Genomic DNA, 27,992 nt, shown 5'->3' on the forward strand with positions numbered 1-27,992 from the left:
TCGAGAAGCAGGCTCCCTGCTGAGCAAGGAGCCCAGTGCGGGGCTTAATCCCAGGACCCTGGGATCATGACCTGAGCCGAAGGCAGACGCTTAACTGACTGAGCCACCCAGGCGCCCTTAGGTTTTTAATTTTAATTCCATTGTAGTTAACATACTGTGTTATATTAGTTTCAGGTATACTATAATAGCAAAATTTTTTTATTATGTTAATCACCATACATTACATCATTAGTTTCTGATGTAGTGTTCCATGATTCATTGTTTGCGTATAACCCCCACTGCTCCATGCAGAACATGCCCTCTTTAATACCCATCACCAGGCTAACCCATCCTCCCACCTTCCTATAATAGCAAAATTTTGAGAGAAAACTGAAAGTCTGGATATTAGGAAATAATTTAATAAGTTCTTACATGCATCTTAAATATAATATTTTTGAGGAATTTGTAACAATATGAGCAGATTTCAGCAATATGTAAAACTGAATATTAAGTGTGGTCTCAATTAAAAAGAAAAAAATGAAACAGAAATAGATTGGAAAAAATATACCAAAAATGTTTTAGTGACTTGGGATGATTTTTCTTAAAACTTTCTTTTGCAGATTTTCTACGATGAACATGTATTTTATGAATTTGATAGCATTATTTGATAAAAGCATAGCTTGGTTCTCAAACCCTCTGATACTGGGGTTATTAAATGTGAAAAAAAAAATCTCTTGAATCAGTATTATTGCAGTAAGCTTATTTTTTGGTCTAAAGACATTAGTGCTTTTTCTAGTTAATGTAATGCTCCTTACAAAGAGTCTTATATTTACCTCATGTACTTTTTCTTGTAGATTCTAGATTTATTTCACGTTCAAGATAAATTGACAGCACGGCAGTTTCAAAGAGTTGCCACCAGTACCTTTATAACAATGTCAAGAGAACACCCACAATTTGCTTTGAAGTATTTGCTTCAGCCTCTTTTAGCTCCTCTCCATCGATGTTTAAGTACAGCAGGTAAAGAAGGAAGTCTGGTGGTTGGGTGTCCTTCTCAAGGATCTTCCTCTGTGTTTCAGATTTAAATGACTTAAGTCTGTTGTATTTCAGTGACTTTAGTTTTGCTTTCTTTTGTCCCCAAGTTTTTATTTTGAAAAATCCGCCTCACAAAAGTTCCAAGAAGAGTACATTGAACCACTCCTATACACTTTACCTGGATTGACCATTTTGGCCATATTCATTTTATCTTTCTCTTTTTATACGTGTACATTTTTTTCTGAAGCACTTGAGAGTTGGCTGCAGACGTCATCTAATATACAGACTTGATTCGGGGCGCCTGACTGGCTCAGTCGGAAGAGCATGCAACTCTTGATCTTGGGGTCATGAGTTTGAGTCCCATGTTGAGCATAGAGATTACTTAAAAATACATAAAGTTAAAAAAATAATATACAGACTTGATTCAGATTTCTCTAAGTGTCTCAAGAATTTCCTCTGTAGCTGTTTTTTTTTAATCTAGAATCCAGTCAAGAATCATGCATTTCATTTACTTGTTACATCTTTTTAGTTTGCATTAAGGTAGAATAGTTCCCTAGTCTTTTGTTTTTCACCATGACAGATTTTTTTTCCAGATGAATACACTTCCTTTATCAAGGGTGACAAACCAAAACAAACCCCGTAAACCCCAAACATTTAAAAACCCAGGGTGCTGGAAATACAAACTCAATTCATTTGAATTCAAGCTCATCCAGATGCAGTGACAAACCCTAGTGAGATGCATGTGAGCACCAGGGCTGGGAGAGGGGGTCAGGAGTGAGGCCAAGAGAAAGGGTGGGAAGGGGCCCCCATAGGTTCCCTAGGGATCACCCTCACAGTGGTACCTCCACCTTCCCAGTGACAGTGAAGACCTACTAGGCCCTAACCTTTGGACCTCCCCCATCCCTGATGAGGGCTTTGAAGGTCAGTCCCAAGTGGCTCTGCCTTCCCTTGCTCAGTCCTTACTTGCTCCCAGCCTCACTTTTCTCCTCCTCCATATTCTTTTCTGTGAGCCACAGTGAGGCTGGGGGCTAGGAGAGGCAGGGTGGAGTACGGGTGAAGAGAGAAGAGCTGTCCCAGGATCCCAAACTGTGCAACCAGCTCCTCTTAAACATCTGCCCCGATCTGAGGAAGTGCCCTGGAGGCCTAAGCAGCTGTCCTGGAGACCTGCTGCAAGTGGGAAAAGGGGAGGGGCTCACTGGCCCGCACATGGTGGGGCTGGCAGGTGAGTGATGGCGGCGGCGGGTCAGCCTGGTGCTCCGCACAGCCAAGTGGGTGCTCTCCTGCCATGCTGGGTCCGTGTACTCACACAGCTCCGTGCTCTGGGGGTCTGCAGCAGACACTCGGGTGATGTTGCTGGCTGTCTCAGCAAGGGTCGGGGAGAGCAGGGCCTGCTCATCTGTGCGAGCCGTGAGGCAGGCTGTGGTGGTTGGGCTCAGCTCCATTGAGGGCTTTGGTAGGCAGGCCGCTAGGGTCCAGCAGCAGCTTCTGCTCCTCTCGGTCCTGGTTCACATCCTCATTCTCTGTAGCAGCACCCTGTGGCTGGGGTCCGGCCAGGCGCTCAGGCCACACTGAGGAGGGATGGCATATGTCCTCAACGGTATTTTTGAAGAGCCTTGTTTATAAAATATTCTGCAATTTGTATGTCTAATTATTTCCTCATGATTAGATCCAGATTAAACCTTTCAGCAGCAGTACTACATAGGATGAAGGTTATTTTTTCTCAGTTTCCATCAGATTAGGGGGCACATGTTATCAGTTTATCCCATTGTTAATGATGTTAAATTTGGTCATTTCATTAGTAGCCATATTTCTCCATTAAAATACCTTACTTGTAATTAGTAAGTAATCTATGGGTTGATAGTCTGAGACTATATGTATTCTGTTTCCTGATAGTCTTTCATACTGTGGTTTGGTAACCATTAATGATTCTTGCCAGTAAAATGGTGGCTTTCTATTTCTTTTGTTATTTCTAATTTGTTAGGCTGGCATTCTTTTTTTTTTTTTAAGATTTACTTATTTATTTGAGAGAATGAAAGAGAGAGCATAAAGGGGGGAGGGTCAGAGGGAGAAGCAGACTCCCTGCTGAGCAGGGAGCCCGATGCGGGACTCGATCCCAGGACTCCAGGATCAAGACCCGAGCCGAAGGCAGTCACTTAACCAACTGAGGCACCCAGGCGCTCTAGGCTGGCATTCTTCTATAAAGCAGAGCTTTTCTTTCTCCTTGCCTCATCCCTCCCCCCCTCGTTTTTTTTTTAAGATTTAAAAAAAATTTTAAGTACAAGCTACCCTGCCAGCATGGGGCTGTAGCTCACAACCCCATGGTCAAGAGTGGCATGTTCTACTGACTGAGCCAGCCAGGAGCCCCACCTCATCTTAAAAAACTATTTAAGTATCAGAAAGATTCAGAGAGGGCTCACTTCGGCAGCACATGTACTAAAATTGGAATGATACAGAGAAAATTAGCATGGTCCCGTGCAAAGATGACAAGCAAATTCATATAGTGTTCCATACTTTAAAAAAATAGATTCAGAGATTCTTTTTTATTCATTGGGTTATCAGACATTCCTGTCATTCATTTTGATGCTCAGATTTTCCCATATTTGGTGGGTTTTATTCTGTTTTAATGTCTTAGAAAATTGACGTTTTACCACCTCCTTTAGTATGTTTTCATACTTCGCTGAGTTTTTTCCCCCTATACTTTACTGTATTTAATGTTTGGATACAGAGTATTATTTCAGCATTGTTCCTTTAAAAAAAGGAAAACCTTTCTAAAAGGTAGTAAGAAGTTTGATGTTATGGTTAAACCAAATTTAGTTCTGTGTAGACTTTTTCAAAAAGTTATTTGTAGTATAAATTTTTCTGGGCACGTGTGGTGGTGGGATGGTGGCCAGGGACAGAGAAAGCCTAATTTTTTTTTTTTTTTTTTTAAGTAGTTTCCACACCCAGTGTAGAGCCCAGTCCAGGGTCTTGAACTAACAACCCTGAGATCAAGACCTGAGCTGAAGTCAAGAGTTGGATGTTTAACCCACTGAGCCACCCAGGTGCCCCAAGAAAGTCTAATTCTGGTGCATAGTAAAACTTCACCAAACTGAGCCTGGTGAAGTAAAATTTGTGATTATTCAGATGTGATAAACATCGTGTGTGTGTGTGCGTCTATGCTTGTATGTATTTATTTTATTTATATATATTTTTTGGTGTCTCTGGTTGGGTCCAAACTAAACATGATATTTGAGTAAGTAATTAAAATTCCTTTATATATTTCATAGAAATCTAGTCTAGAATCAGTGTGTCCTTCAAAAAATGGCTCAAGAAATGAAGTCTTATTTCCTTTCTTTTTAAAGATTTTTAAGTCATCTCAACACCTAACCTGGGGCTTGAACTTACAGCCCCGAGATCAAGAGTCATGCTGTACCACCTGAGCCAGTCGGGCACCCCTGAAATATTATTTCTGTTGGCCTTCAGCATTAGGGTCTAGCAATTCTTATATATCTAATTTCATGTACTAAGACTATACCTCATTACTAATCTATCTATTCTCTTGTCCCAGCAATCTGTGTTTTAACAGACCCTTCTGGGTAATTCAAATGTGTGCTCAAGTTTGAGTCCTGGTCTAAGAGCACTATTCTTGGGAGGCCTAGATTCAGTCCATTTGCGGATTAATTATTTTTTTCCTAGACCTTGTTCATTCATTTTACAAATATTTATTGGACATCTGTTTGCCAGGCATTTCTTAATGTGTTAGATTATATTTGTAACACCAGCTACATGTTTTGCATCAACAATCTATGGATAACTAAAAGGACTATATAATAGTCTGACTGGTTTTATTTTTTTATTTTTGTTTTTTTCAAAGATTTTATCTATTTATTTGACAGAGAGAGAGACAGTGAGAGAGGGAACACAAGCAGGGGGAGCAGGAGAGGGAGAAGCAGGCTTCCCGCGGAGCAGGGAGCCTGATGTGGGGCTCGATCCCAGGACCCCGGGACCACGACCTGAGCTGAAGGCAGATACCCAACGACTGAGCCACCCAGGTGCCCCAATAGTCTGACTGGTTTTAGATAGATAGCCCCATCATTGCCACTGGAAAAACAATCTAAAATAATAAGCTTTCTTATTTTGTTTTTTATATTGTATCATTTTTTTTTTAAGATTTTATTTATTCATTTGAGACACAGAGATAGAGAGCATGAGCAGGGGGAGAGGCAGAGGCAGAAGGAGAAGCAGGCTCCCCGCATCCCAGGACCCTGGGATCATGACCTGAGCTGAAGGCAGACGCTTAACCATCTGAGCCACCCAGGCGCCCCTTGTATCATATTTTTAACACTATGTGGCGATTATGATGAATTCCCATATTTTATCAATTCTAAGATGTGCTTTTCACATAAAAAACTTTAATTTTGAAAAAAAAACTTTAATTTTGGAAATATTTTGCACATTTTAACAACTCTGATATCAAGATGCATCTCACAATTATTTTTGGCCAGATAATAGTCATGGCATTGCTTGTGCCTGCAAATGAGCATTAAATCTTGTAGAATGGGCATCAGCAACTTAGAAAAAAATCATGAAGACAGTAGTAGAGTGGCGAACTTTTAAGAAATGTCACATCACCTGCGCCCTTGGTGGCACAGAAGACAATATATTATGGTAAAATATGGAAATCAGTAATGGCATTGAAATGTTTCAGAAGAGTTGGACTCTTAGTGTGAAGTTTCAAGAACTCCTTATTCGGTTTATTCTAATTATATAGCTTATATAAGGAATGATATATATTAAAACTGTTTGTTTAAGTAAATCTAAAAGAACTCTCAATACTTTTTTTTATTAAGTTTTTAAACTTAATCTTCATTCCAGTATAGTTAACATAGTGTTAAGTTAGTTTCAGGTGTACAGTGTAGTGATTGAACAATTCTGTTACTCAGTGCTCATCATGATAAATGTATTCGTTAATCCTCATCACCTGTTGCACCATTTCCTTACCCACCTCCCCTCTTTTAATACTTTCTTAAAAACTCTATTAAAATTTTGTTTTAAGATTTTATTTTTAAGGGGTGCCCTGGGTGGCTCAGTAGGTTAAGCATCTGCCTTCTGCTCAGGTCATGTTCCCAGGGTCCTAGGACCGAGCCCCATGTTGGGCTCCCTGCTCAGTAAGGGAGTAAGTAAGTAATTTGTACACCCGATGTGGGGCTCAAACTCACAACCCTGAGATCAAGAGTCTGCTGTTCCACCAGCTGAGCCAGCCAGGTGCCCTATTTTAAAACTTTTTTTTTTTTTAAGATTTTATTTATTTATTTGATAGAGAGAGACACAGCGAGCGAGGGAACACAAGCAGGGGGAGTGGGGGAGGGAGAAGCAGGCTTTCTGTAGAGCAGGGAGCCCGATGCGGGGCTCGATCCCAGGACCCTGGGATCATGACCTGAGCCGAAGGCAGACGATTAACGACTGAGCCACCCAGTTGCCCCTAAAACTTTTTAAAGGGAAACTTTCTTTTCTTTTTTTTTTTTTTAAAGATTTTATTTATTTATTAATGAGAGACAGAGAAAGAGAGAGAGAAAGGCAGAGGGAGAAGCAGGCTCCCAAGGAGCAGGGAGCCCGATGCAGGACTCGATCCCAGGACCCTGGGGTCATGACCTGAGGTGAAGGCAGACGCTTAACCATCTAGCCACCCAGGCCGCCAAGGGAAATTTTCAGTCATGTCTGTAGAGAAAAGTTTTATAAATTCCTTTGTACCAGTCACCTCAGTGTAACCATTGACTCTGTCATTTTCATTTAATCTAATCCCCAATTTTTTTTTTAAGATTTTATTTATTTATTTGAGAGAGAGAGAATGAAAGGAGCACGAGAGGGAGGAGGGTCAGAGGGAGAAGCAGACTCCCCGCTGAGCGGGGGAGCCTGAAGCGGGACTCGATCCTGGAACTCCAGGATCATGACCTGAGCTGAAGGCAGTCACTTAACCAACTGAGCCACCCAGGTGCCGCGAATCCCCAGTTTTTTTATTCATTAAATTTACAAGTAAAATTTTAAGTCATAATGTTTCATAGGTTACTTGTTTTTTTCCTCTTTAGTGATACATAAAACAATAATGAGTGTTTATAATCTTGTTGGCATCATAGATTTCATGAAATACTGTATTTGATGTTGTACATTAGTAACCATGTCAAATCTCTAATTTTAGCTGTTACTTATAGAACTATCTTTCTAGTAAAATTTTCTTTCTCAAGTCCTGAGTCCCTATTCAGTGAGGCACTGAGTATGGGTAATTTTGTTTTTTGTTCTTTAGAGATTCCAGAGAGTGACATGGTGCCAGGGATCATTTTGGTGACAGAAGAAGAACTTACTAGGTGTATTGAGGATGTATTTAAGGTTGGTAATTTGAGTCACTAATGTTTTTAGCTAATATTTATACTTAGTCTTTTAAAAGAGTTTTGCCTTTTTAATTGGTACTTCAAGAATTGGAATGACTAATCTTGAATTCCAAATGATCAATATTTTTTCACTCTGAAAACTGGAAACTAAGCTGTTATTAAAAATCTGATATATTTTGAAACTGTCAATTTCATCATTTACTCTGAATGTTAAACAGTTTAGATTCTCTAAGTAGCACATACCACTGATGAAAACATATCTTTTGAAGAAACTAACAGTGACATTGCAATACTGTAGGTTTCCAAAACTGTATGATAGTTTTGAATCTACTTTATATCTTTTGATAGTAATCACCATCATAAAAAGTCTGAATAAATGAATCTTGCAAATGACTACCTAAATATATTACTGAAAATGGAAAAAAATATATATTCTCTATGATTGCGGTCTTATAAATATATATGAAACATATATTTTTAGACAAAAAATGAAATCCATTGTGTGAGGGCCAGATGGAGCTGGGTAAGTATTCTTCTTTAAAGCTTATTTCAATAAATTCATAATAGTATTTTATTATTAAAAATATCCACACTAGTAAACAGCTTTCAAAATTATATTCCATGTAAAAAGGTACATCTGCTCTGGAAAATAGTTTGGCAGTTCCTCAAAAAGTTAAACATGGAGTTACTATTATATGACCCAGTAATTCCACTCTTAGGTATATACCCAAGAGAAATGAAAACATGTTCAGACACAAACCTGTTGCACAGATGTTCATTGCAGCATTATTGATAATAACCAAAACATGGGAACAGCCCAGGTGTCTATCAACTGATAAATGGATAAGCAAATGTGATACATCCATATAATGAAATATTTTTTTGCCATAAAAAAGAATGAAATATGGACACATGCCACAACACAATCATTTAAAAATAACAATTAAAAAATTTTTTTTAAAGATTTTGTTTATTTGACAGAGACAGACTCAGCAAGAGAGGGGACACAGGCAGGGGGAGTGGGAGAGGGAGAAGCGGGCTGCCCGCAGAGCAGGGAGCCCGATGTGGGGCTTGATCCCAGGACCCTGGGATCATGACCTGAGCTAAAGGCAGACGCTTAACGACTGAGCCACTGAGGTGCCCTAAAAATAACAATTTTTAAACTTTAAGAGAAACCAGAAACATAAGACCAGACATTGTATGATTCCATTTACATAGAATATTCAGAATAGGCAAATTCATAGAGACAGAAAGTAGATTAGTGGTTGGTAGGGCCTGGGGATGGAGAATTAGAAATGGCTGTTAATGGGTATGGGGTTTCTTTTTGACGTAAGGAAAATGTTCTGGCATTAGACAGTGGTGATTGTTATACAACTTTGTGAATATACAAAAAGCCACTTAGTTGTACATTTTAAGAGTGCATTTTATGGCATGTGAATTATTCATAATTTTAAAATTCTACATTTCCCATTTCTGTAGCAGTAAATTAAACATTTTAGAGTAAATGTTTAGCTTTTTATGAACTAATTTAAACATACAAAAAAAAATTAGTAGTAAAACACTCATGAACCCACCACTTAGCTTAAGAAATTAAACATTACCAATTCAGTTGAAATCTTCTATCTGCCTACCCCTGGTCACATTTCTCTTGCTTCCTACCTGAAGATGCATTGTGGTTTTAATTAACAGTTCTCTTATTACTAGTGAGTTGAACATCTTTTTGTGTTCTTAGTTCATTCATAATTTTCCCTTCTGTAAATTTCCTAATCATATATTTTGCCCATTTAAAAAATGGGGTTTGCCTCTTCAGAATTTTTTAAGAATAAACCTTTTATTATAAAACAGTTTTATTGAGATATACTTTACAGACCATAGGATAATGTTTTAAGTATACAAGTCAATGATTTTTAGTAAGTTTATAGAGTTAAACTGTCACCAAAATATAATTTTAGGACATTCCCATTACCCCACAAAGATCCCTGTGCCTATTTACAGTCGCTCCTTGTTCCTACCCTCAGCCCCAGCAACCCCTCGTCTGCTGTCTACCTCTGTGGATTTGCCTTTTGTGGCTGTTTCCTGGGAGGGAACCATGCAACATGTGATTTTTTGTGGCTAGTTTCTCTCTCTTAGCATAATGGTGTTTGTTTGTTTGTTTGTTTGTTTGTTTTAAGTAATCTCTGTGCCCAAAATGGGGCCTTGAACTTATGACCCTGAGATCAAGAATCACATGCTCTACCAACTGAGCCAGCCAGGCGCCCCTCTCTTAGCATAATGTTCTGAGATTTATCCAGGTTGTTTCATATATCAATATTTTGTCCCTTTTAATTGCTAAGTAATACTCTATTGTATGAATATACAACATTTTGTTTATTTGTTCATCGGTTGATGGACATTTGACTGTAGAGTAAATCTTTCTTTTTTAAAATTTTTTTCCAGGCGCCTGGGTGGCTCAGTCGTTAAGTGTTTGCCTTTGGCTCAGGTCATGATCCCAGGGTCCTGGATTCAAGTCCCACATCAGGCTCCCTGCTTGCTGGGAAGCCTGCTTCTCCCTCTCCCACTCTCCCTGGTTGTGTTCCTGCTCTCACTATCTCTGTCTTTGTCAAATAAATAAATAAAATCTGTAAAAAATAAATAAAATAATTTTTTTTTTAGTTTAAATTCATTAATTAACATATATTATTGGTTTCAGAGGTAGAGGTCAGTAATTCATCAGTCTTATATAATACCCAGTGCTCATTACATCATGTGCCCTCCTTAATGTCTATCACCCAGTTACCCCCACTCCCCTCCCATCCAGCAACCCTCAGTTTGTTTGTCTCTAACCATAAGTTACAGAGTATAGAAAACAAACTGAGGGTTGATGGAAGGAGGTGGGTAGGAGATGGGTTAGATGGGTGGTGGGTATTAAAGAGGGTACTTGTGATGAGTTCTGGGTGTTGTATCTAAGTGATGAAGCTCTGAATTCTACTCCAGAAACAATATTGCACTGTATGTTAACTAAAAGTTAAATAAAAAAATGAAAATAAAACAGCTTTATAAGATATAATTCACATACTTTACAGTTCACCCATTTGAAGTGTGCAAATCAGGGCACCTGTGTGGCTCAGATTCTGACTCTCGATTCTGTCTCATCAGGATCCTCAGGGTGGTGAGATTGAGTCCTGCATCAGGTTCCGTGCTCAGTGGGGAGCCTGCTGAGATTCTCTCATCGTCTCCCTCTACCCCTGCCCCCTCCTCCCCACCCCACACTCTCTCTCTCTGTCTCTCTCAATCAATAAATAAATCTTTAAAAAAATGAAAAATAAATAATAAAGTATGCAAATCAGTGGCTTTTTATTATATTCAAAGGTTTGTGCAGCCATCATCACAACTGATTTTAGGATACTTCATTACCCAAAAAGAAACCTCACACTACTCCCTAAGCCCTCCACCACACTTCCCTCCACTCTCCCTACCCCTCACCCCTCCAGCCCCAGGCAGCCACTAATCGACTTTCTCTTTCTCTAGATTTGCCTATTTTGGACATTCCATGTACATGGAATTATACAATATGTAGTCTTTTGTGATTGGCTTCTTTTGCTTATTAGCATGATGTTTTTCAGGTTTATATTGTTGTATGAAGCAGGACTTCATTCTTTTTTTTTTTTTTAAAGATTTTATTTATTTATTTGACAGAGAGAGAGAACACAAGTAGGCAGAGTGGTAGGCAGAGGGAGAGGGAAAAGCAGGCTCTCTGATGAGCAGGGAGCCTGATGCGGGGTTCGATCCCAGGACACTGGGATCATGACCTGAGCCGAAGGCAGATGCTTAACCGACTGAGCCACCTGTGCGCCCCTCTTTTTTTTTTTTTTTAAGATTTAAAATTTTTTTTTTTATTTTTAAGTAATCTCGACACCCAACATGGGGCTTGAAATCACAACCCTTAGATCAAGAGTCGCACGCTCTACTGACAGAGCCAGCCAGGTGCCCCAAGACGTCATTCCTTTTTATTGCTGAATAGTATCCTGTTGTAGGTACAGACTGTATTTTGTAATTCATGCATCCTCTGTTGTATGTTTGGGTTGTTTCTACATTTTGGCTGTTATGATTAATGCTGCTATGGACATTTGTGTAGGAGTCTTTGTGTAACATATGTTTTCATTTCTCTTAGTTATATTGCTAGATCTTATGGTAACTCTGTGTTTAACCTGAGTAGAATTGCTAGATCTTATAGTAAGTCTGTATTTAACCATTTGAAGAACTGCCAAAGTGGTCGCACCATTTTACATTCCCTCTAGCAGTGTATGAGGGTATAGGGTAAATCTTAAATTATGTTCTTTCAGGTAAGAAGACAGATGCTTTTGTTTTGTTTTGTTTTAAACTTTATGTGTGATATTAATAATTTGTAGATATAAAGTGCATGCTGAAACATTCAAAACTCATTCTCTACAACGCTCAGCTTTTTACTAAAGTAAGATGTTTACTACCCTTTCATTTAATTTTGCTATTAAAGAAAAGAGAGAGAATACTCTTTAGAGGGTTGACCTGGCATACAAATACAGAATTAAATAGCTTATAGATAAAACATGACATTGTGACTTAGTGAATATAATGCTGTTTTTATTTATTTATTTATTTATTTAAAGATTTTATTTATTTGACAGGGACAGCGAGAGAGGGAACACAAGCAGGGGGAGTAGTGTGAGAGGGAGAAGCAGGCTTCCCACTGAGCAGGGAGCCCAATATGGGGCTCGATCCCAGGACCCTGGGATCATGACCTGAGCTGAAGGCAGATGCTTAACAACTGAGCCACCCGGGCACCCCTGTTATTGTTTTTTTTTTTTAAATGCCTTATTTAGAGACTTATGAAAAGAAAGTTTTTATATCCTGTTCTACATATGCACAGGCAAGGACATTTTAGATTATAGAAAGAAGAAATTTCTAGAGCAGTCTAGAAAGCAAATGTTCTGAGTTAGAGAACAAGAACCAGCTAACTTTCAGAAAGGTTATCTTCAGTCACATACCATCTAAGGAATATCAGGATGAAAAATCATTAAATGGTTGGGTGTGGAATGTCAGAAAGACTTGAAAGTGGTGTCAAGGGTAGAACTAATTGTGACTAAACTTTGTAAAAATCCCTCATAGTATTTCTGGGAAATCGAAAAAATTGCTTTTCGAGGAAAAAGAAAGCAAAACAACTTCTTTCTGGCAAGTGAATTAGCCTCTAAAAAAATGGAGATCCAGAAATAGTGAATCCTGCCATTGTTCCTATTCTTGCCCAAAAAAAGGGGGGAGGAAAAATAACCCTCCTAATTTGGTGAACAGTTTGGTGAATTTAAAACCTCCTAGAGAGGCAAGCAAAACATTAGTTTGCTGTAAACACTTGATTATGCACAAAAGATTGGTACTCTTATGAAACCAGGAAGGGGTGCAGAAGGGTAATTATTCTCCCTACAAGGTTTTGGCAGCTCAGCTGCAGTGGGAAAACAGAGGAAATGTGTATGTTGGAGGAAAATGGTAAACACTGTGTAAAGTTTAGCAACAAAGGATGTGTTGTCTTTATTAACTTTCTGCTAATACTAAATTACAGAGCACAGCTCAAAGGCAGGAAATAAGGAAAACATCTGGGATAGTTGAATTGATCCAGCAACTCACTGGGTAGCGGGAGGGTACAAGAGGGTGTTTAATTTTAGAGAAGCATTTGGGAACATTTCCAGCTCTGGTTTTTTCTCTCTTTTATTTTGAACAGATTTATTGGGATATAATTCGTATACCACACCATTCATGCATTTAAGTGTTCAAGTCAATGCTTGTAGTTACTTTCACAGGGTTGTACAACCATCACCACAAATCTGATCTTAGAATATTATTGCCCCCCTAAAAGGACCCCATACCCATTAGCTGTCACTCTCCATTCTCTCAACTTTGCACCTAGCTGTAGGCAACCACTGAAATCTACTTTCTGGGGCGCCTGGGTGGCTCAGTTGATTAAGCAACTGCCTTCGGCTCAGGTCATGATCCCAGGGTCCTGGGATCGAGCCCTGCATCAGGTTCCCTGCTCCTTGGGTAGCTTCCTTCTCCCTTTCCCTCTGTCTGCCACTCCCCCTGCTTGTGTCTCTCTCTCTGTCAAATAATTAAATAAAACAAAAAAATCTTAAAAAAAAAATCTACTTTCTATCTCTATAGATTTGCCTGTTCTTGATATTTCATATAAATGGACTCATGTAACATGTGGTCTTTTGTAGTTGACTTTTTACCAGTGGGATTTTTTTTTAAGATTCATCATGTTGTTACATGAAGCAGTACTTCATTCCTTTTAATGCCAAGTAGTATTCTATTATACGGATACACCACATTTTGTCAATTGATGGAAATTTGTGTTGTTTCCACATTTTGGCTCTGGTGAACGAACAATGCTGCTATAGACCTTCATGTGCAGGTTTTTGTGTGGACATACGTTTTGGTTTCTCTTGGGTATATAGCTGGGAGTGAACTTGCTGGATCATATGGTAGCACTAAGTTCAACTTTTGGGAGGTACTGTCAGACTGTTTTCCACAGTGGCAGCACCATTTTACATTCCCACCAGCAGAGTATGAAAATTCCAGTTTACCCTCTCTGCCCACCATTACCACTACCAGACTGCTTGTCTCCCTCCTGCTACCCTCCTCCCTTTCTCCCTGCCCGCCCCCCCATTATTATAGCCTTGCTGGTGGGCGTGAAGTAGTATCTTATTGTGGTTTTTGACTCACATTTCCCTAATGGCTAACGATGTTCAACAGCCTGTTGTGTGCTTACTGGCCATTTGCATGTCTTACTTGGAGAAATTTCTATTAAGATCCTTTGCCCGGGGCATCTGGGTGGCTCAGTCATTGGGTGTCTGCCTTCGGCTCAGGTCATGATCCCAGGGTCCTGGGATCCAGCCCCGCATCGGGCTCCCTGCTCTGCCAGAAGCCTGCTTCTCCCTCTCCCACTCCTCCTGCTTGTGTTCCCTCTCTCGCTGTGTCTCTCTGTCAAAAAAAAAAAAAAGATCTTGGGCGCCTGGGTGGCTCAGATGGTTGGGCGTCTGCCTTCGGCTCAGGTCATGATCCCAGGGTCCTGGGATCGAGTCCCGCATCGGGCTCCCTGCTCCTTGGGAGCCTGCTTCTCCCTCTGCCTCTCTCTTTCTCTCTCTGTCTCTCATGAATAAATAAATAAAAAGTTTTTAAAAAAAAAAAGATCCTTTGCCCATTTTTAAATTGGGTTGTCTTTTTTCTCATTGGTGGATTGGAGGATGGGATTCACCCTCACCAACAGCTCTCCCCAAAGAAATCTTCCTTATCAATCTCCTCAGTCTCCACACTTTTTTTTTTATATTTTTATTTATTTGACGCAGAGAGAGACAGCAAGAGAGGGAACACAAGCAGAGGGGAGTGGGAGAGGGAGAAGCAGCCTTCCCGCCGAGCAGGGAGCCCGGGGCTCGATCCCAGGACCCCGGGATCATGACCTGAGCTGAAGGCAGACACTTAACAACTGAGCCACCCAGGCACCCCTCAGTCTCCGCACGTTTGATCCTTCTCTACCCTCTTTCTTTTTTTTTTTTTTTAAAGATTTTATTTATTTATTTGAGAGAGAGAGAATGAGAGAAAGAGAGCACGAGAGGGAAGAGGGTCAGAGGGAGAAGCAGACTCCCTGATGAGCAGGGAGCCCGATGCGGGACTCGATCCCGGGACTCCAGGATCATGACCTGAGCCGAAGGCAGCCGCCTAACCAACTGAGCCACCCAGGCGCCCCTCTACCCTCTTTCTGAACGGGAAGTTTTTATAGTCCTGCTCTCGTCTTAGTCTGGTATCTTATGTTGGAGTTTTCAGACTATTTTGTCTTGGTGCCTCACTTGACATTTCCAGTTGGATGTCCTGTGTTACCTGTATCGCAATAGCGCCTATCTGGCTGCAATCAACACATAACTAACTGCAGAGCCTCTTAGTTCCTCAGAGCCAGTTTCCTGTTTACTTTATACACAATCCAGATCAGATTGGTTTTCTGATTAAGACCATAGTGGAATTAGAAGTAACAGATTAGAAGTTAGTTAAGAGTGCCCAGCTGGCTCAGTTGGAAGAGCATGCAACCCTTGATCTCAGAGTTGTGAGTTTGAGCCCCATGTTGGGTTGTAGAGATTACTTAAAAATAAAATTTCAGGGCACCTGGGTGGCTCAGTGGTTAACATGTGCCTTTGGCTTAGGTCATGACCCCACGGTCCTGAAATCAAGCCCCAGGTTGGGCTCCCTGCTTAACCAGGAGTCTGCTTCTCCCTCTTCTTCTGCCCACCACCCCCCCAAATAAATAAATAAATAATCTTTAAAAAAAAAAGTTTAATAAATAAATAGCTTTACCAAAAAAAAAAAAGTGAGTTAAACTACCTAAGGCTCACTGACAGGAGACTGCCAGCAGAGAAGAGCAAGAAAGGGGACAGAAGTACCCCCAAAGGGCATAATAATTTTAAAAACAAACTGTTGGGACTGGTATGTTCAGTATACTTTGTTTAAGAAGGCAAGGATTGCATATAATCCATTTTAAAAAGATTTCTTCTGAAAGAGGTAAAATAGAAATACATTTTGGTATTTAAAGAAATAACCCTCAGCTTGCTGAATGAAAATGTGGCAGGAGCAATTATAAGAGAAGGTCTTTTTTTTTTTTTTTAAGGTTTTATTTCTTTATTTGACAGAGAAGGAGAGAGAACACAAGAGCACAAGCAGGGGATTGCAGAGGGAGAGGGAGAAGCAGGCTCCCTGCTGAGCAAGGAGCCTGACGTGGGACTTGATCCCAGGACCCTGGGATCATGATCTGAACCGAAGGCAGATGCTTAACCGACGGAGCCACCTAGGTGATCCAAGAGGTCTTTTTACGCTTGCATCCTTTACATACAGCACGGAATGGAGCAGTGTGGTTCTGGTGGGCCAGGTAGAAAGTTCTCAACAATACAGGTGCACACATAGATGCTCATTGATTTGAACTGAAAATTTGGCATAGCCACTTATACTTCTGTGTAAATGATACTCATCATTTCTATGTGTGTACCTTACATCTGGTAAAATTATCTAAGCTGAGAAGGGGATTTGCAGCTCAAATAACTTTTAGTCCAATGGCTTCCTATTCTGTCTCCTTCTGACTCTGAATGTCTGGGGCCCTATCCCTAGAATACTTAAATTTTTCTTTTTTTTTTTTTTGTCCTCTCTGGTACGAGAGGGATAAATCGTTTTTTTTGTTTGTTTGTTTTTTGCCTACAGAGGTAGAGGGAGACCTAGGCTGCATAGAGATTGGTTCTGGGTAGGGCAGGATAAGAAAATTATAAAATTCTTTACAATTTGGACATTTTCTTGCTCTTAAGAGAACCAGCCAGAATCTGATACCATGTGGGACTGGGAGTATGTGGGGAATGTTTCATTTTAGTATTCCTCACACTGCTTCCTGAGACTCCCTAAAGGCAGAAGAAATTTTAGGGTAGGAGAGGCTAGAAGGTACCTAATTAGTTTATATTCTTCATTCTCATTTCCATTTTATCTCTCTGTTTCCAGATTCAGGGAATCCTGACTTTAATTATCCAAGTCTTCTTTTCTCCATTTAATCTTAACAAATTTCTAATTAAAGTTACTCTCTCAGCTGGCCAATTGACTCCTCTTTTTGAATTTTTAATTGTTTTTGTAGAGTAAATTGGAATAATAGAATCTTAGAGCTAGAAGGAAATATAGAAATAATTTAATTTCTTTTTCTGGTTTTCGAATAGACTTTGTTTTTTAGAGGAGTTTTATGTGCACAGAAAAATTAAGCAGTGAGTTCCCATATATCTCCTGCCCCCACATATGCACAGCCTCTCCCACTGTTAACGTTTCACATCAGAGTGGGACATGTGTTACAGTTGATGAGTCTACACTGACACACCAATATCGTCCAAAGTCCATAGTTTACATTAGGGTTCACTGTTGGTGTGGTACATTCTTTGGGTTTGACAAGCTAATCCCTCATTTTACAGTAAAGGAAACAAAATTCAGAAGATTGTGAAGTGACTTGTCCCAAGTCATACTAGTGAGTGCCAGATCTGATCTAGGAACCAATCCTTTCATCTCTTCTCTTTCTCTCACTCTGTGTTTAGAAAAGATAATATTTGTACATGGTACATGTTTAAGAAGTACTACAAAAGGCTTTGCAGTAAAAGTCTCCCACTACGGCTGTTCCCTAAATGCAGTTGTTCTTTCTGGATATTTCCAACTCTAATTGAACTGTAACCTTGAATAACATGCAAAGGACCAAAAGAAGTATCCCTGGGGCACCTGGGTGGCTCAGTCACTTAAGCGTTCAACTCTAGATTTCGGCTCAGGTCATGATCTTAGGGTTGTGAGGTTGAGCTCCGCTTTGGGCTCCACACTCAGCAAGGACTTGGCTTGAGATTCTCTCTCTCTCCCTCTGCCTCCCCGCCCCCCCCTGAAATAAATAAATAAATCTTTTTTTTTTTTTAAGTAGCCTTCAAAGCTGTGGAAGATTCAAGTGTTAGATGGTACATTCAGTTTCTGTGGTATAGTGTAGTGAAAAGCACCTGGACATTTGAGTCCAATAGACCTAGCTTGGAATCTGGCTCAAGGATTGACAATCCATGTGACTTTAGATGACTTATTTAACACTTGAGTTGTAGAGATGAAACAAGGTAACTTGTGGAAGGTTCATTGTATACTTTAGCAAATAATTTGGCTCAAAAAACTGTCAGTTCTCTTTTGGTTCAAAGAAACTCTTTTTAAAAAAGATTATTTTATGCAATACGCTCTGAAAGCATGCACAGTGCAAAATACTATATTAGGTAACTTGGCTTGTCCTTTTGCTTCTCACAAGTCTTAATTAAACTCAGTAAGTGCATTAGAAGTTCTGGAACATTACTATCAAAAGGATCACTGTGATATTTTAGAAGGCAGCATTTGACTAGTTTAATCTTTAACAGGGGTACAGTCAAGTTCCAGCCTGTACTAAATTTCAGTGTTAGGATTTAGTCAGCTTGATTCATGTTTGTATTTCCACACATATACATCCCTATAAAAGATAAGGCCATAAATTAAGGAGACAGTTCCATTTACAGCCGTATCAGCAGGTATTTAGGAATAAATGTAACATTTGCATAGGGCTGCATATTTTATAAAATATTTTAACATGAATTATCTTAGCTGGTATTTAAGCCGCAGCTTAACACTTGCATTATAAATGAGGAAACTGAATCCTAGAGGGGTTTAATTGTCTTACCCCTATTCACTCACTTAATATGTGATTTTGGGCAATCATGTAGGTGTCAGAAACAAAATTCATACCTGTTTTCCTGACTCCTGACTTCCTGGTGCTCTTTCAACTCTGCAGTGGTCTCAGAGAGATGTGCTTAACCATGCTTAACCATGTAATGGAAGTCTAGTAAATGAGAAATGGAGTATGTGAGGATTGCTTTCTGTTTGGTTTTGCTTTGAATCAGAAACATATGTTTATTCTTAATACTCCTGACCATTTTGACTCTGGGTTTTTCCTTTCCTTTTTAATTTAAATTTCTAGAGAAATTCAGTCCTTTAGGTATTGAAGATAGGTACTGAATAAGCCAGTACAGTAAAAAACAGACCTCCTTTTGTTCAGTCCGCTCTCCCTTCCATGGCTGAAGTTCTGTCATTCTTCAGTTAATTAACATTGATTGAATAGCTTCTAGCTACAGCTTAAAAAAGAAAAAAAAAAAAAGAGGAAGAAGAGAAAATACAGAGGGCATTGTAATTTCCCTACAAAAATAGAACTTTTGAGAAAATAAGCATTCAATGTACTTCATTCATTCTTTGATTCAGTTAATCAGTCACAAAGAAAAATTTTGCCAAGTACATACAGAATGGCAGATAATGTGCTAGGTTTACAAACACAGAAATGATTAAAAGCCAGTTGCTCCCTTCAGGGAGCTCCCAGTCAAGCAAACAGTTACAGGTAGTGTGTGATCTATTGTTAAGAGTACGCAGAAACATGTCTCTATTACTTGTTAAGAGTAGTCTCTAAGCTCAGATGAAGGGTTGTAAGGCTTAAGCACAGACCCCTCTTCTCATGGCTGGATCTGTGATAGAAAGCCAGGATGCATTCAGAAAGGACTGTGGAAATCCCCAAGCTGCCAGTGGGGTCATTGGTACCTGTCTGTTTCCTCGTGTGATCTGTTCTGAGCCGTTAGGATTTTCATAAATCCATACTCACCTCTTATTTTGCCTATCAGCCCTGTCCTACATATTTATACTGGAAAAGCCACAGGTAGACATGGAAGTTCATCTTTTCTTCAAAGCACCATTTCACTTAGTCGCGGAGAGGCTTTTTCACACCAAAGAATTGAATAGGTACCTTGAGAGTCTGTCTCTCCCTTTCCTGCTTCAGCTTTCCCACCTCTTGGTAATTTGTTTGGCGATCCCTAGTCTGTACGGATACGTCATGTAACCAGAAAACCTTTCAACTAAACAGGATTTCATCTTTAAAGTACTAACTTCAGAACTGAGAGAAGAAGGGAAAGCATGTGGGGAGGATTAGAAATTTTTACAACTTGGTCAGGTTTCAGGGTTTAAAAATTTTGGGGGTGGTGGAGGATTGGTTCATGTTTTTCAACTAGTTTTACCTCTTAATGACTGAGGTGCCAGAATGATACAGAAGAAGAGAGCAAATTTGCACTCAAGTCAGAGGATGATAGATTAGATACCAAAGAGACCTTAACGCTTGATTAATCTAACCTCCTTGTTTTCTAGATAAGGAAACTGAGACTCAGAGAAGTCAATTGATTTGTGTTAAGTCCCACACCTGGTCAGTAGAAGTATTACAGACAACCCTATGTGAAACATACCCAGTGGTTATACTACTGAGAAAAGGGAATTTCAACAGGTCAAAATAATACATAAAGTAGGTGATTTTGTTTCAGAACTTGAACTCCCATCCCGCTTTGCCTCTAGGTGAGCAGGAAAGAACCCCAGCTAGAAGGAGACGATACATAAGCACAGTCCATAAGCACAGTCCAAGGAAACCCCACAACACCGGATGGTAGGGTGTGGATGCAGGGTGGTAGGGCCCTCTCCGCCACGGGGCAGGAACAGCTTACTGTTGTGCTGTCACTACTTCCTCGGTTGGTAGGGTCACCAGCCTGGTGTGGAGGAGACTGGAAGGACCTGGCCCCAACAGTTTCTTCCATATATAGTATGACTTCATTGGAAGGACTGGTTTTGTTTGTTTGTTTGTTTATTTTTCCTAGAGCATTTGGTCATTGTCAGTGCTGTCAGCAAGAGATCGAAGTGCAACATTGGCTGAATCAGGGCAGCCTCCTGTGTCCCTTTATGGGTCACTAAACTCCAGGTATAAGTCAATGATCTGGGGAGTCCACATGAAGTGGGAAGTGGCCAGATTCCACTCTGGGACTGTATATGAGGGTAATGTTGTATGTGAGGTGCACACCAAACTTTTAACCTGCATACGGGTTGGGTGCTAGGCAAGAGGTTGGGAGGAGGGCACTGTCCTTGGAAAGGCCTGACCACAGTATAGCCCTGAAGATCTACTGGAAGGCTTGGTAGAAGGGGGCTATATAATACGAAAGAGTCGCAGTGGGAGGAAGGGAGGTGGTACAGAAGCTGCTGTCCGTGGTGCCGCTCAGGAACTCTGCCCTAATTTGCAGAGGTAGCAGGACTAGAGTTTATTAACAGCCCAACAAGCTGGGGCCTACTGATTCTGAGGGAAGATGGCTGGGGTAAAGTTGGTATGGGTTAGGGACTGAAGCAATGAAAACATGCCCGTGGGGAGGTGAGTATTGGGAGGCCATGGAGTACGTGCTTTGTTCTTTTTAAAATTGTGGTGAAATACACGTGACATAAAATTTACCATTTTAACCATCTCTTCAAGTATATAATTCACTGACATTAAGTCCATTCACACGGTTATCGCACTGTCTGGTTCCAGAACTTGTTCATCACCCCAGATGGAAACACCATACCCATTAAGCAGTCAGTCCCCATTTCCCCTTCTTCCCATCCCCTTACAACCACTCATCCACTTTCCGTCCTGTCTCTATGGATTGTGCATGGATTTTATGTCAGACAGATCTGGGTTCACCCTGGCTATGCCACTTTCTAAGTACCTTGGCTCAACTAACTTTGCTTCTCTGAGCCTGTTTTCCACATTTTTAGAATGGGCATAAAAATGCTTAACCTACAGGACTTGTGAGGAGCAATTGCATATTAAATGTTTAGCTGAATAACCTGGTTTATTTATTTTTTTTAAGATTTTATTTATTTGACAGAGAGACACAGCGAGAGAGGGAACACAAGCAGGGGGAGTGGGAGAGGGAGAAGCAGGCTTCCTGCGGAGCAGGGAGCCCGATGCAGGGCTTGATCCCAGGACCCTGGGATCATGACCTGAGCCGAAGGCAGCCGCTTAACAACTGAGCCACCCAGGCGCCCCTAACCTGGTTTATTCTTGAATAGACATTGCAATTAAATGGTAGTTTTTGTTGGCTTCATAGAAATAGTAACAGTGGGTTCACTTAAGTTGTATACTTCTGTAACAACTGCTTGGTCACCAAACATTCAGGTAACACAACTTAATCATCTATTGTAATAGGTGCTAAAATAGAGAAATAGAGAGGCTAGTTGAAGAGGGGAAAGATGGCTGTGTGTTTGCGGACTGATTATAAGCCCTAAAATGCTATTGGAATTTAGAGGAGAAAAGTCATTAATGGTGGTTAGATGCTTACTAAATATTTAAATTAGTGAATGAGTGGATGAACAGTTGAACAGTCAAATAAATACTAGGCTTATGGAAAAGGTAGACCTTTTGGATGGCCCATCCAAATCTTTTGAAAATAAATGTCCTCCTATCAGGAAGTTTAAAATGGAGATAGTTTTGGGCTCAGTACAAGGAGAAATGTATTATTAATTTGAAAGGGAGGCGACAGGCTCTATGTGTCAAGCAGAGGCCATTCAAGTTCTTTGAGATCTCACAGAAACAATTCATTGATCAATTGTTCCAAGATTCAAAAGCAGTACTTGTTCCTTCAGATAAGTATAACAAGAGAACTTAAAAATTGGAGGAATTTATCTTTTTTTTTTAAGATTTTATTTATTTATTTGCTAGAGAGAGCATAGGCAAGGGAAAGTGAGTGAGAGCACAAGCAGGGGGAGCGGCAGGCAGAGGGAGAAGCAGGCTCCCCACAGAGCAAGGAGCCTGATGTGGGACTCCATCCCAGGACCCTGGGATCATGACCCGAGCTGAAGGCAGACGCCAACAACTGAGCCACCCAGGGGCCCCTGGAGGAATTTATCAATAACAACATATACCCCTGAGAAATGGGCTTGATGGAATTCATGTTAAAGTTTGAGGTGCCAGGGCACCTGGGTGCTTCAGTTGGTTAAGCATCTGCCTTTGGCTGAAGTCATGATCCCAGGGTCATGGGATCAAGTCCCTCGTCGGGCTCCTTGCTCAGTGGGGAGCCTGCTTTCTCCCTCTGCCGCCCCCCCCCCCGCCGCTTGAGCTCTCTCTCTCTGTCAAATAAATAAATAAAATGTTTAAAAAAATTTGTGGTGCTTTGGCCCAGTCAAGCCAGTAAATAATGGAGATTTAACTCCATTTGGTTTTTGGTTTTTTGTACAAAAGATGCTGGTAAGGAAGGATGGCTCCACGGGGATTACTTCTGGGAACACAGACTACAGAACCAAACAATAGGCCCTTACGTTATCTAGGGCGATCTCTCTCTCTTTTTTTTTTTTTTTACCACTTGTAATTGGTGATATCATAATTAGGCCTGCATATTACTTGTGAACACTGCCATACAATGCACCTCCTTTAGCTGGGCTTATGGAGATTAGATCATGCACAGGAAACTGGCTCCTTGGTTATCAGGCTCCACAGAGGAGCTGGGAGGCTTAAGGAGTGTGAAAAATTAGGGTTGATTTAAAGGGACAGAGTTCTCTGGAAAAGCAGAATTTTCCAGTTTGTGCCTCCATGACCTTTAGTACTCCATAAATAGCATTGATAAAAAATAAATAGCATTGATTTCTACTTCAATTAAACACAATTTAATTAATAATTAAAATCTGATAGCATAGACACAGATAATGATGATGAATGGAGAAAGATGAACCTTCAGTGATTAATTCTTTTTTAAAAGATTTTATTTATTTTAGAGAGAGAGAGCAAGCACAAGCAGGGGGAGCGGCAGGCAAGGGAGAAGCAGGCTCCCCGCTGAGCAAGGAGCTCGATGCAGGACTCCATCCCAGGGCCCCGGGATCATGACCTGAGCTGAAGGCAGACGCTTAATCGGCTGAGCCACCCAGGTGCCCCAGTCTTAGCCCTCTTTTAAAGGATGAGGAAAGGGAAACTTAAGCCCTTATTTATAGAAAGAATATTGAAAAAATAGAATTTTGCTCTTCTTAATTCTTTAAATTACCTGCTTTGGATTATTATTATTATAATTGGTTTACTTGTTTTATTCTTCTTGGTAGATCACAAGCAATTGAGGGAGAACAACTCTTACTCATTTTTATATTCACTACAATGCCTAGGACAATGCTTGGATTCCAGTGGATATTCACATAAATGTTGTTGAAGGCATTTGTGCTATCCTTTTTGAAAGGACAACTAAAATGTTGTAACATAATTACTGTTAACAAAAATCGACATCCTTACACGCTTAACCCTATAAAGTCAGTGCAGAGCTAGGTGCACATTGTAATTTTTTTTAACATTTATTGAATTAGAATAGGACATGCCCATATGGCAGTTAGATCTTAAGAGTGACAAATCTAGAGCAAACTTTGTTTTATTTTTTAAATCTAGTTTTAAGTTTTTCTATTTGGCATTAATTGCTTGTTAGTTCCTGAGCAGGGCCTTCAGTAATTAGAGAATTATTGTGTAGATGAGTAATAGATTAGCAAGAGACACAAAGGTGGTCAAAAGCAAGAAAGGAAGGGGTCAGGAGATGGATTAATTTACCCATTTTCCCCTGAAGTTCTTCAGGCTGCGCACACGGAAGGGCACTGCTCCAGCTCAGGCTCCCTGTGTTTCAGCCTGTCTGCCAATCTCAAATGGTTTTCTTAGCCTTAGAGCTAAAATTGTTTGGTTTAGAACTAATGTGTTGCTTAAGATAAAACTCTCTATGCTGCTAGTAGGTATGGTATTTGATTCCCATTCCTCTGGCCTTGTACTCATGGTACCTCTCACCATTTTTTTTCCCCTAGGTATACGTGGTCGGAAATGAACCTGTGACAGTTTTAGTGGATTCCCTGCTTCCCGTCCTGGGAGTGCTCTTTTCTCTCTACTGTTTTACCAAACAAAGTGTGTCTCACATAAGGTAAACAAACAAACAAACAAAAAAACCCAGAGAACCTTATTTGTTTATAGTGAAATCTTTATTGTATGTTTTTCTTATTCTTATTTTGAATATAAAACTTAATGCTACTTTATAATTTTTTTCTTTCAAAATCAGTAAAACATTTGAGGATTCTCTTATTCTGCTCATCTGCAAAAGAAAGAGAGCTTTTCAGATTGCAGGGGATTGGATGTAACTTTTAGAATGGCTTTCCTCAGCCTCTGTCCTAGACGTCAGAGACAAAGTCCCTGTTTACATGTGTAAACGTGTCACTCTTTGATCAGGGAGAAGTACTGGAATTACATGTCTAGGAAGGAGGAAATGGAGAATGGATCATAACAACCTTGTGGGGAATGAGAAATCAAGTTGGGGAAATCTGGATCTGAATGTGGCACTTTGTCATTTAGACTTGGATTTGGTGTGAGTGCTGCTCAGTGTTGTTTGGAACGAAGGGATTTCTTAATCATCCAGAAAATAATCTCTTGTATTGGAATTCAAGTAGGCTTCATTTTGTGTCAGCTCTGTTTTCACAGATACTTACATTGTTTCTTCCTCCTTATAAGGGTTTATATCCTTTTTAAATCCTAGGGAATTCTGATTTTTAGTGTTTGGAAATCCCCCACATGTGATCAGATATACAGTAATACCTTCTTCATAGGGTAGGTATTATGAAGACAGACTAGAAAGTGTTAAGCACTGTCCCTGGAAAATCGTAAACTCAGTAGACCACTTCCATCATCGTTGTTAAGCAGTGAAGGAAAACTCACATACTACTTTGGACTCTAACTTTTGGTCAGCACATCCTTAGAGCCCAGCTCTAGGAGCAGTGACAAGAGAGGAAGATGGGGACAATAAATATGTGAATTTGGCTTCAAAGAACTGTCCATATAATAACTTACAGTTTTGAAACCCAAATATTCACAGCACTATCATGTCCTCATCAGAGACTGGGAAGGCGGAGGCAAATGTTTATTCCATCCCAATCCTCGTTGACTGGCAGAGATAAAAGGGGCTGAGGAATCAGCCAGAATTTGTTGGTATGCTGTTTCTTGGTCACCAGCTCTTGGTCCCATTGGTAGATGGTTTTATCAGTGTAAACTTTCTTTCACAGGGCCTGATCCAAAGGCAATGCTACACTTGGAATTATTTTTTTTAAAAAACCATGTGGGGCTCCGGTGTCTTATCATGGTTGCTTCTAGGGCCAAAGATTAGTCAGTTACTCATTGAATTTCAGGATATTAGATATATCCTGAAATTCACAGGAAGCATAGTTTCCAGTCCTACACTTCAGTAGTACTAGGTGGTCGTGCCAGCATTTAGAATGCCGTGGAACCTGACAGTCTTCCTTTCTTTTTTTATGTTAGCTTGTTAGATGTGTAGAGTAAGATGACAGGCTCATTTATAACTGCTTTTTCTGCCAGGTCACTTTGCCAAGAGATCTTATTATGGATTCTGGGGAAGCTAGAGAGGAAGAAGGCAATTGCCAGCCTGAAAGGATTTGCAGGATTGGACAAATCTGTGTCCTCTCTTCATTCTCTGTGTCAGTTTAGAGCTGCCACTCGAGGTGGCATCATGGTTACCATCAAAGAGGCCATTTGGTGAGTCCACCCATTCTTTACCCTCTCTCTTCGGACACAATTGCACCCAAAAGGCCCTTCCCTGACTTGTCCACTAAGGGGCGCTGATAGAACGGGACCTAGAACTTGAAGCAGCTGAGGTGCTGCTATTTATAATCTCTAAATGAAATGTGAGCGCCTTAAATAATCTTGCAGGTTTTTTTCCCAGATGCTAGCTAATAGTAGGTGCAATTTGCTGGAGCCTTACAGCTCTGCATCACAGGCCCACTTACTTGACAAAGTCTTTGCCAGAGAATCAGAGTAAAGGGCAGTCACATGTTTACCCTCAGCACCAGAACCATCCATTTCTCTTTCTGACTCTCTAAATGGTGTATGTGTGTTCAGAGTCAGACTTATTCCTCAGGGAAATTGTCTAATTGCTATCTTTTATGTTAATTTTATGATGGGGGTTTCTTTCTCCTGGAGAGCAATTAGGATATTAGTGGAATGGATCATTTATTTCTCTAACATCTTATAAGTATATTTTAAATTATTTCCTTTTTTTGGGTGATATGTGTAGATATTATTACCTTAGAATGTAAGTTCCTGTTGACCAGAGTCCCATACAGTTCTTAACTGACGGCTCAGATTTTTTTTTTTTTTTTTGGATTTTATTTATTTATTTGACAGAGAGAGGGAACACAAGCAGGGGGAGTGGGAGAGGGAGAAGCAGGCTTCCCGTGGAGCAGGGAGCCTGATGTAGGGCTCGATCCCAGGACCCGGGGATCATGACCTGAGCCGAAGGCAGATGCCAAACGACTGAGCCACCCAGGTGCCCCAACAGCTCAGATTTTTACATCACATTCAAAGTGTGGCTGTTTGTTAAGGTGTAAATTTTATTTTTTGCTCCTGGTTAACTTAGTAAAGTTATAAGACATTCTTTCAATATGATGGACTTGAGGAAAATGGAGAACACATTGATTGCAAGCAGAATTATCAGTACAAACGCAAGCTACCAATTTCTTGAGAGTTGTTGAGCACTAGTAGGTTTTATGGTTGTAACTATGCCCCTGAACTGAAAGAGTTTAAAATTTCTTGACATGTTTATTTTACAAAAGCACTTTGGAACAGTTTAACCTGGGACCACTTTAGTGACTGTATAGAGAATTTTATAGTCTTTAACTTATCAGTAGTTAAAGCTAATTGCCATCATGACAAGTCTCTAGTGTACATCTTAGTGCACATATGTCAGAATTGACAGTTCTTATTGAAACTATAGTTTCTCTTCATGGTAGGAGAAAACTGAATAGGCAGTTACTGAATGAATCTCCATCTACTGCCAGAAGCAGTGGACCCTTAACTCCAGGTTTCTACATGGACTTCTAGGCGTCCACAGTCCCTTTGAAATTATATACAAGAAATTTTTTTCTGAAAATAGGGTCCATAGTTTTCATTGGATACTTAAGACACTCTATATCTCCAAAAAGTTGACATTCACTATATCAAAGAAGTGTGTGTGTGTGTGTGTGTGTGTGTGTGTGTATGTTTGTGTGTGTGTGATTTTATCTTTTGTTCTAAAGATCTTGCTCCTGTTGCCAGTCCCCTAAAGGCAAATCTAAACCTTTTACCCTATCATTCTGTCCAGGAGCCCCAGTTATCAATAAAAAGTTTGTTTAAAGAAACACTAAAAGAGCAGCTTAGATTTCATGATCTTTGGA

At 40.1% G+C, this 27,992-nt stretch overlaps 1 protein-coding gene, 1 non-coding gene and 1 pseudogene across 9 annotated transcripts in view; 2 read left to right on the top strand and 1 right to left on the bottom strand.

Moving 5' to 3' along the window:
• Window positions 1–27,992, top strand: part of TANGO6 (transport and golgi organization 6 homolog) — a 194,758-nt gene that overhangs the window by 22,974 nt on the left and 143,792 nt on the right. For 7 of the 8 annotated variants that reach the window (XR_015769133.1, XR_015769134.1, XR_015769135.1 and 4 more), the window contains 4 exons: window positions 834–996; window positions 7,292–7,374; window positions 24,588–24,700; window positions 26,140–26,316. Coding sequence is in view for 4 of the 8 variants with exons in the window: in XM_088027448.1 (XP_087883574.1) it covers window positions 834–996; window positions 7,292–7,374; window positions 24,588–24,700; window positions 26,140–26,316 (536 nt within the window). In the remaining 4 variants the exon portion in view is untranslated. The remainder of the gene's footprint in view (window positions 1–833; window positions 997–7,291; window positions 7,375–24,587; window positions 24,701–26,139; window positions 26,317–27,992) is intronic. The other variant, XR_015769136.1, reaches the window with a different exon arrangement.
• LOC114203762 (ragulator complex protein LAMTOR1 pseudogene) lies at window positions 1,987–2,931 on the bottom strand (annotated as a pseudogene).
• On the top strand, window positions 3,421–3,526 carry LOC114204339 (U6 spliceosomal RNA). The gene has a single exon (XR_003608165.1). It is a non-coding gene; the product is annotated as a U6 spliceosomal RNA (small nuclear RNA).

The sequence above is a fragment of the Eumetopias jubatus genome, unplaced genomic scaffold (genome assembly GCF_037043125.1).
Source record: "Eumetopias jubatus isolate StellerSeaLion01/CBP00866 unplaced genomic scaffold, mEumJub1_p1.0 scaffold_10, whole genome shotgun sequence".
NCBI lineage: Eukaryota > Metazoa > Chordata > Mammalia > Carnivora > Otariidae > Eumetopias > Eumetopias jubatus.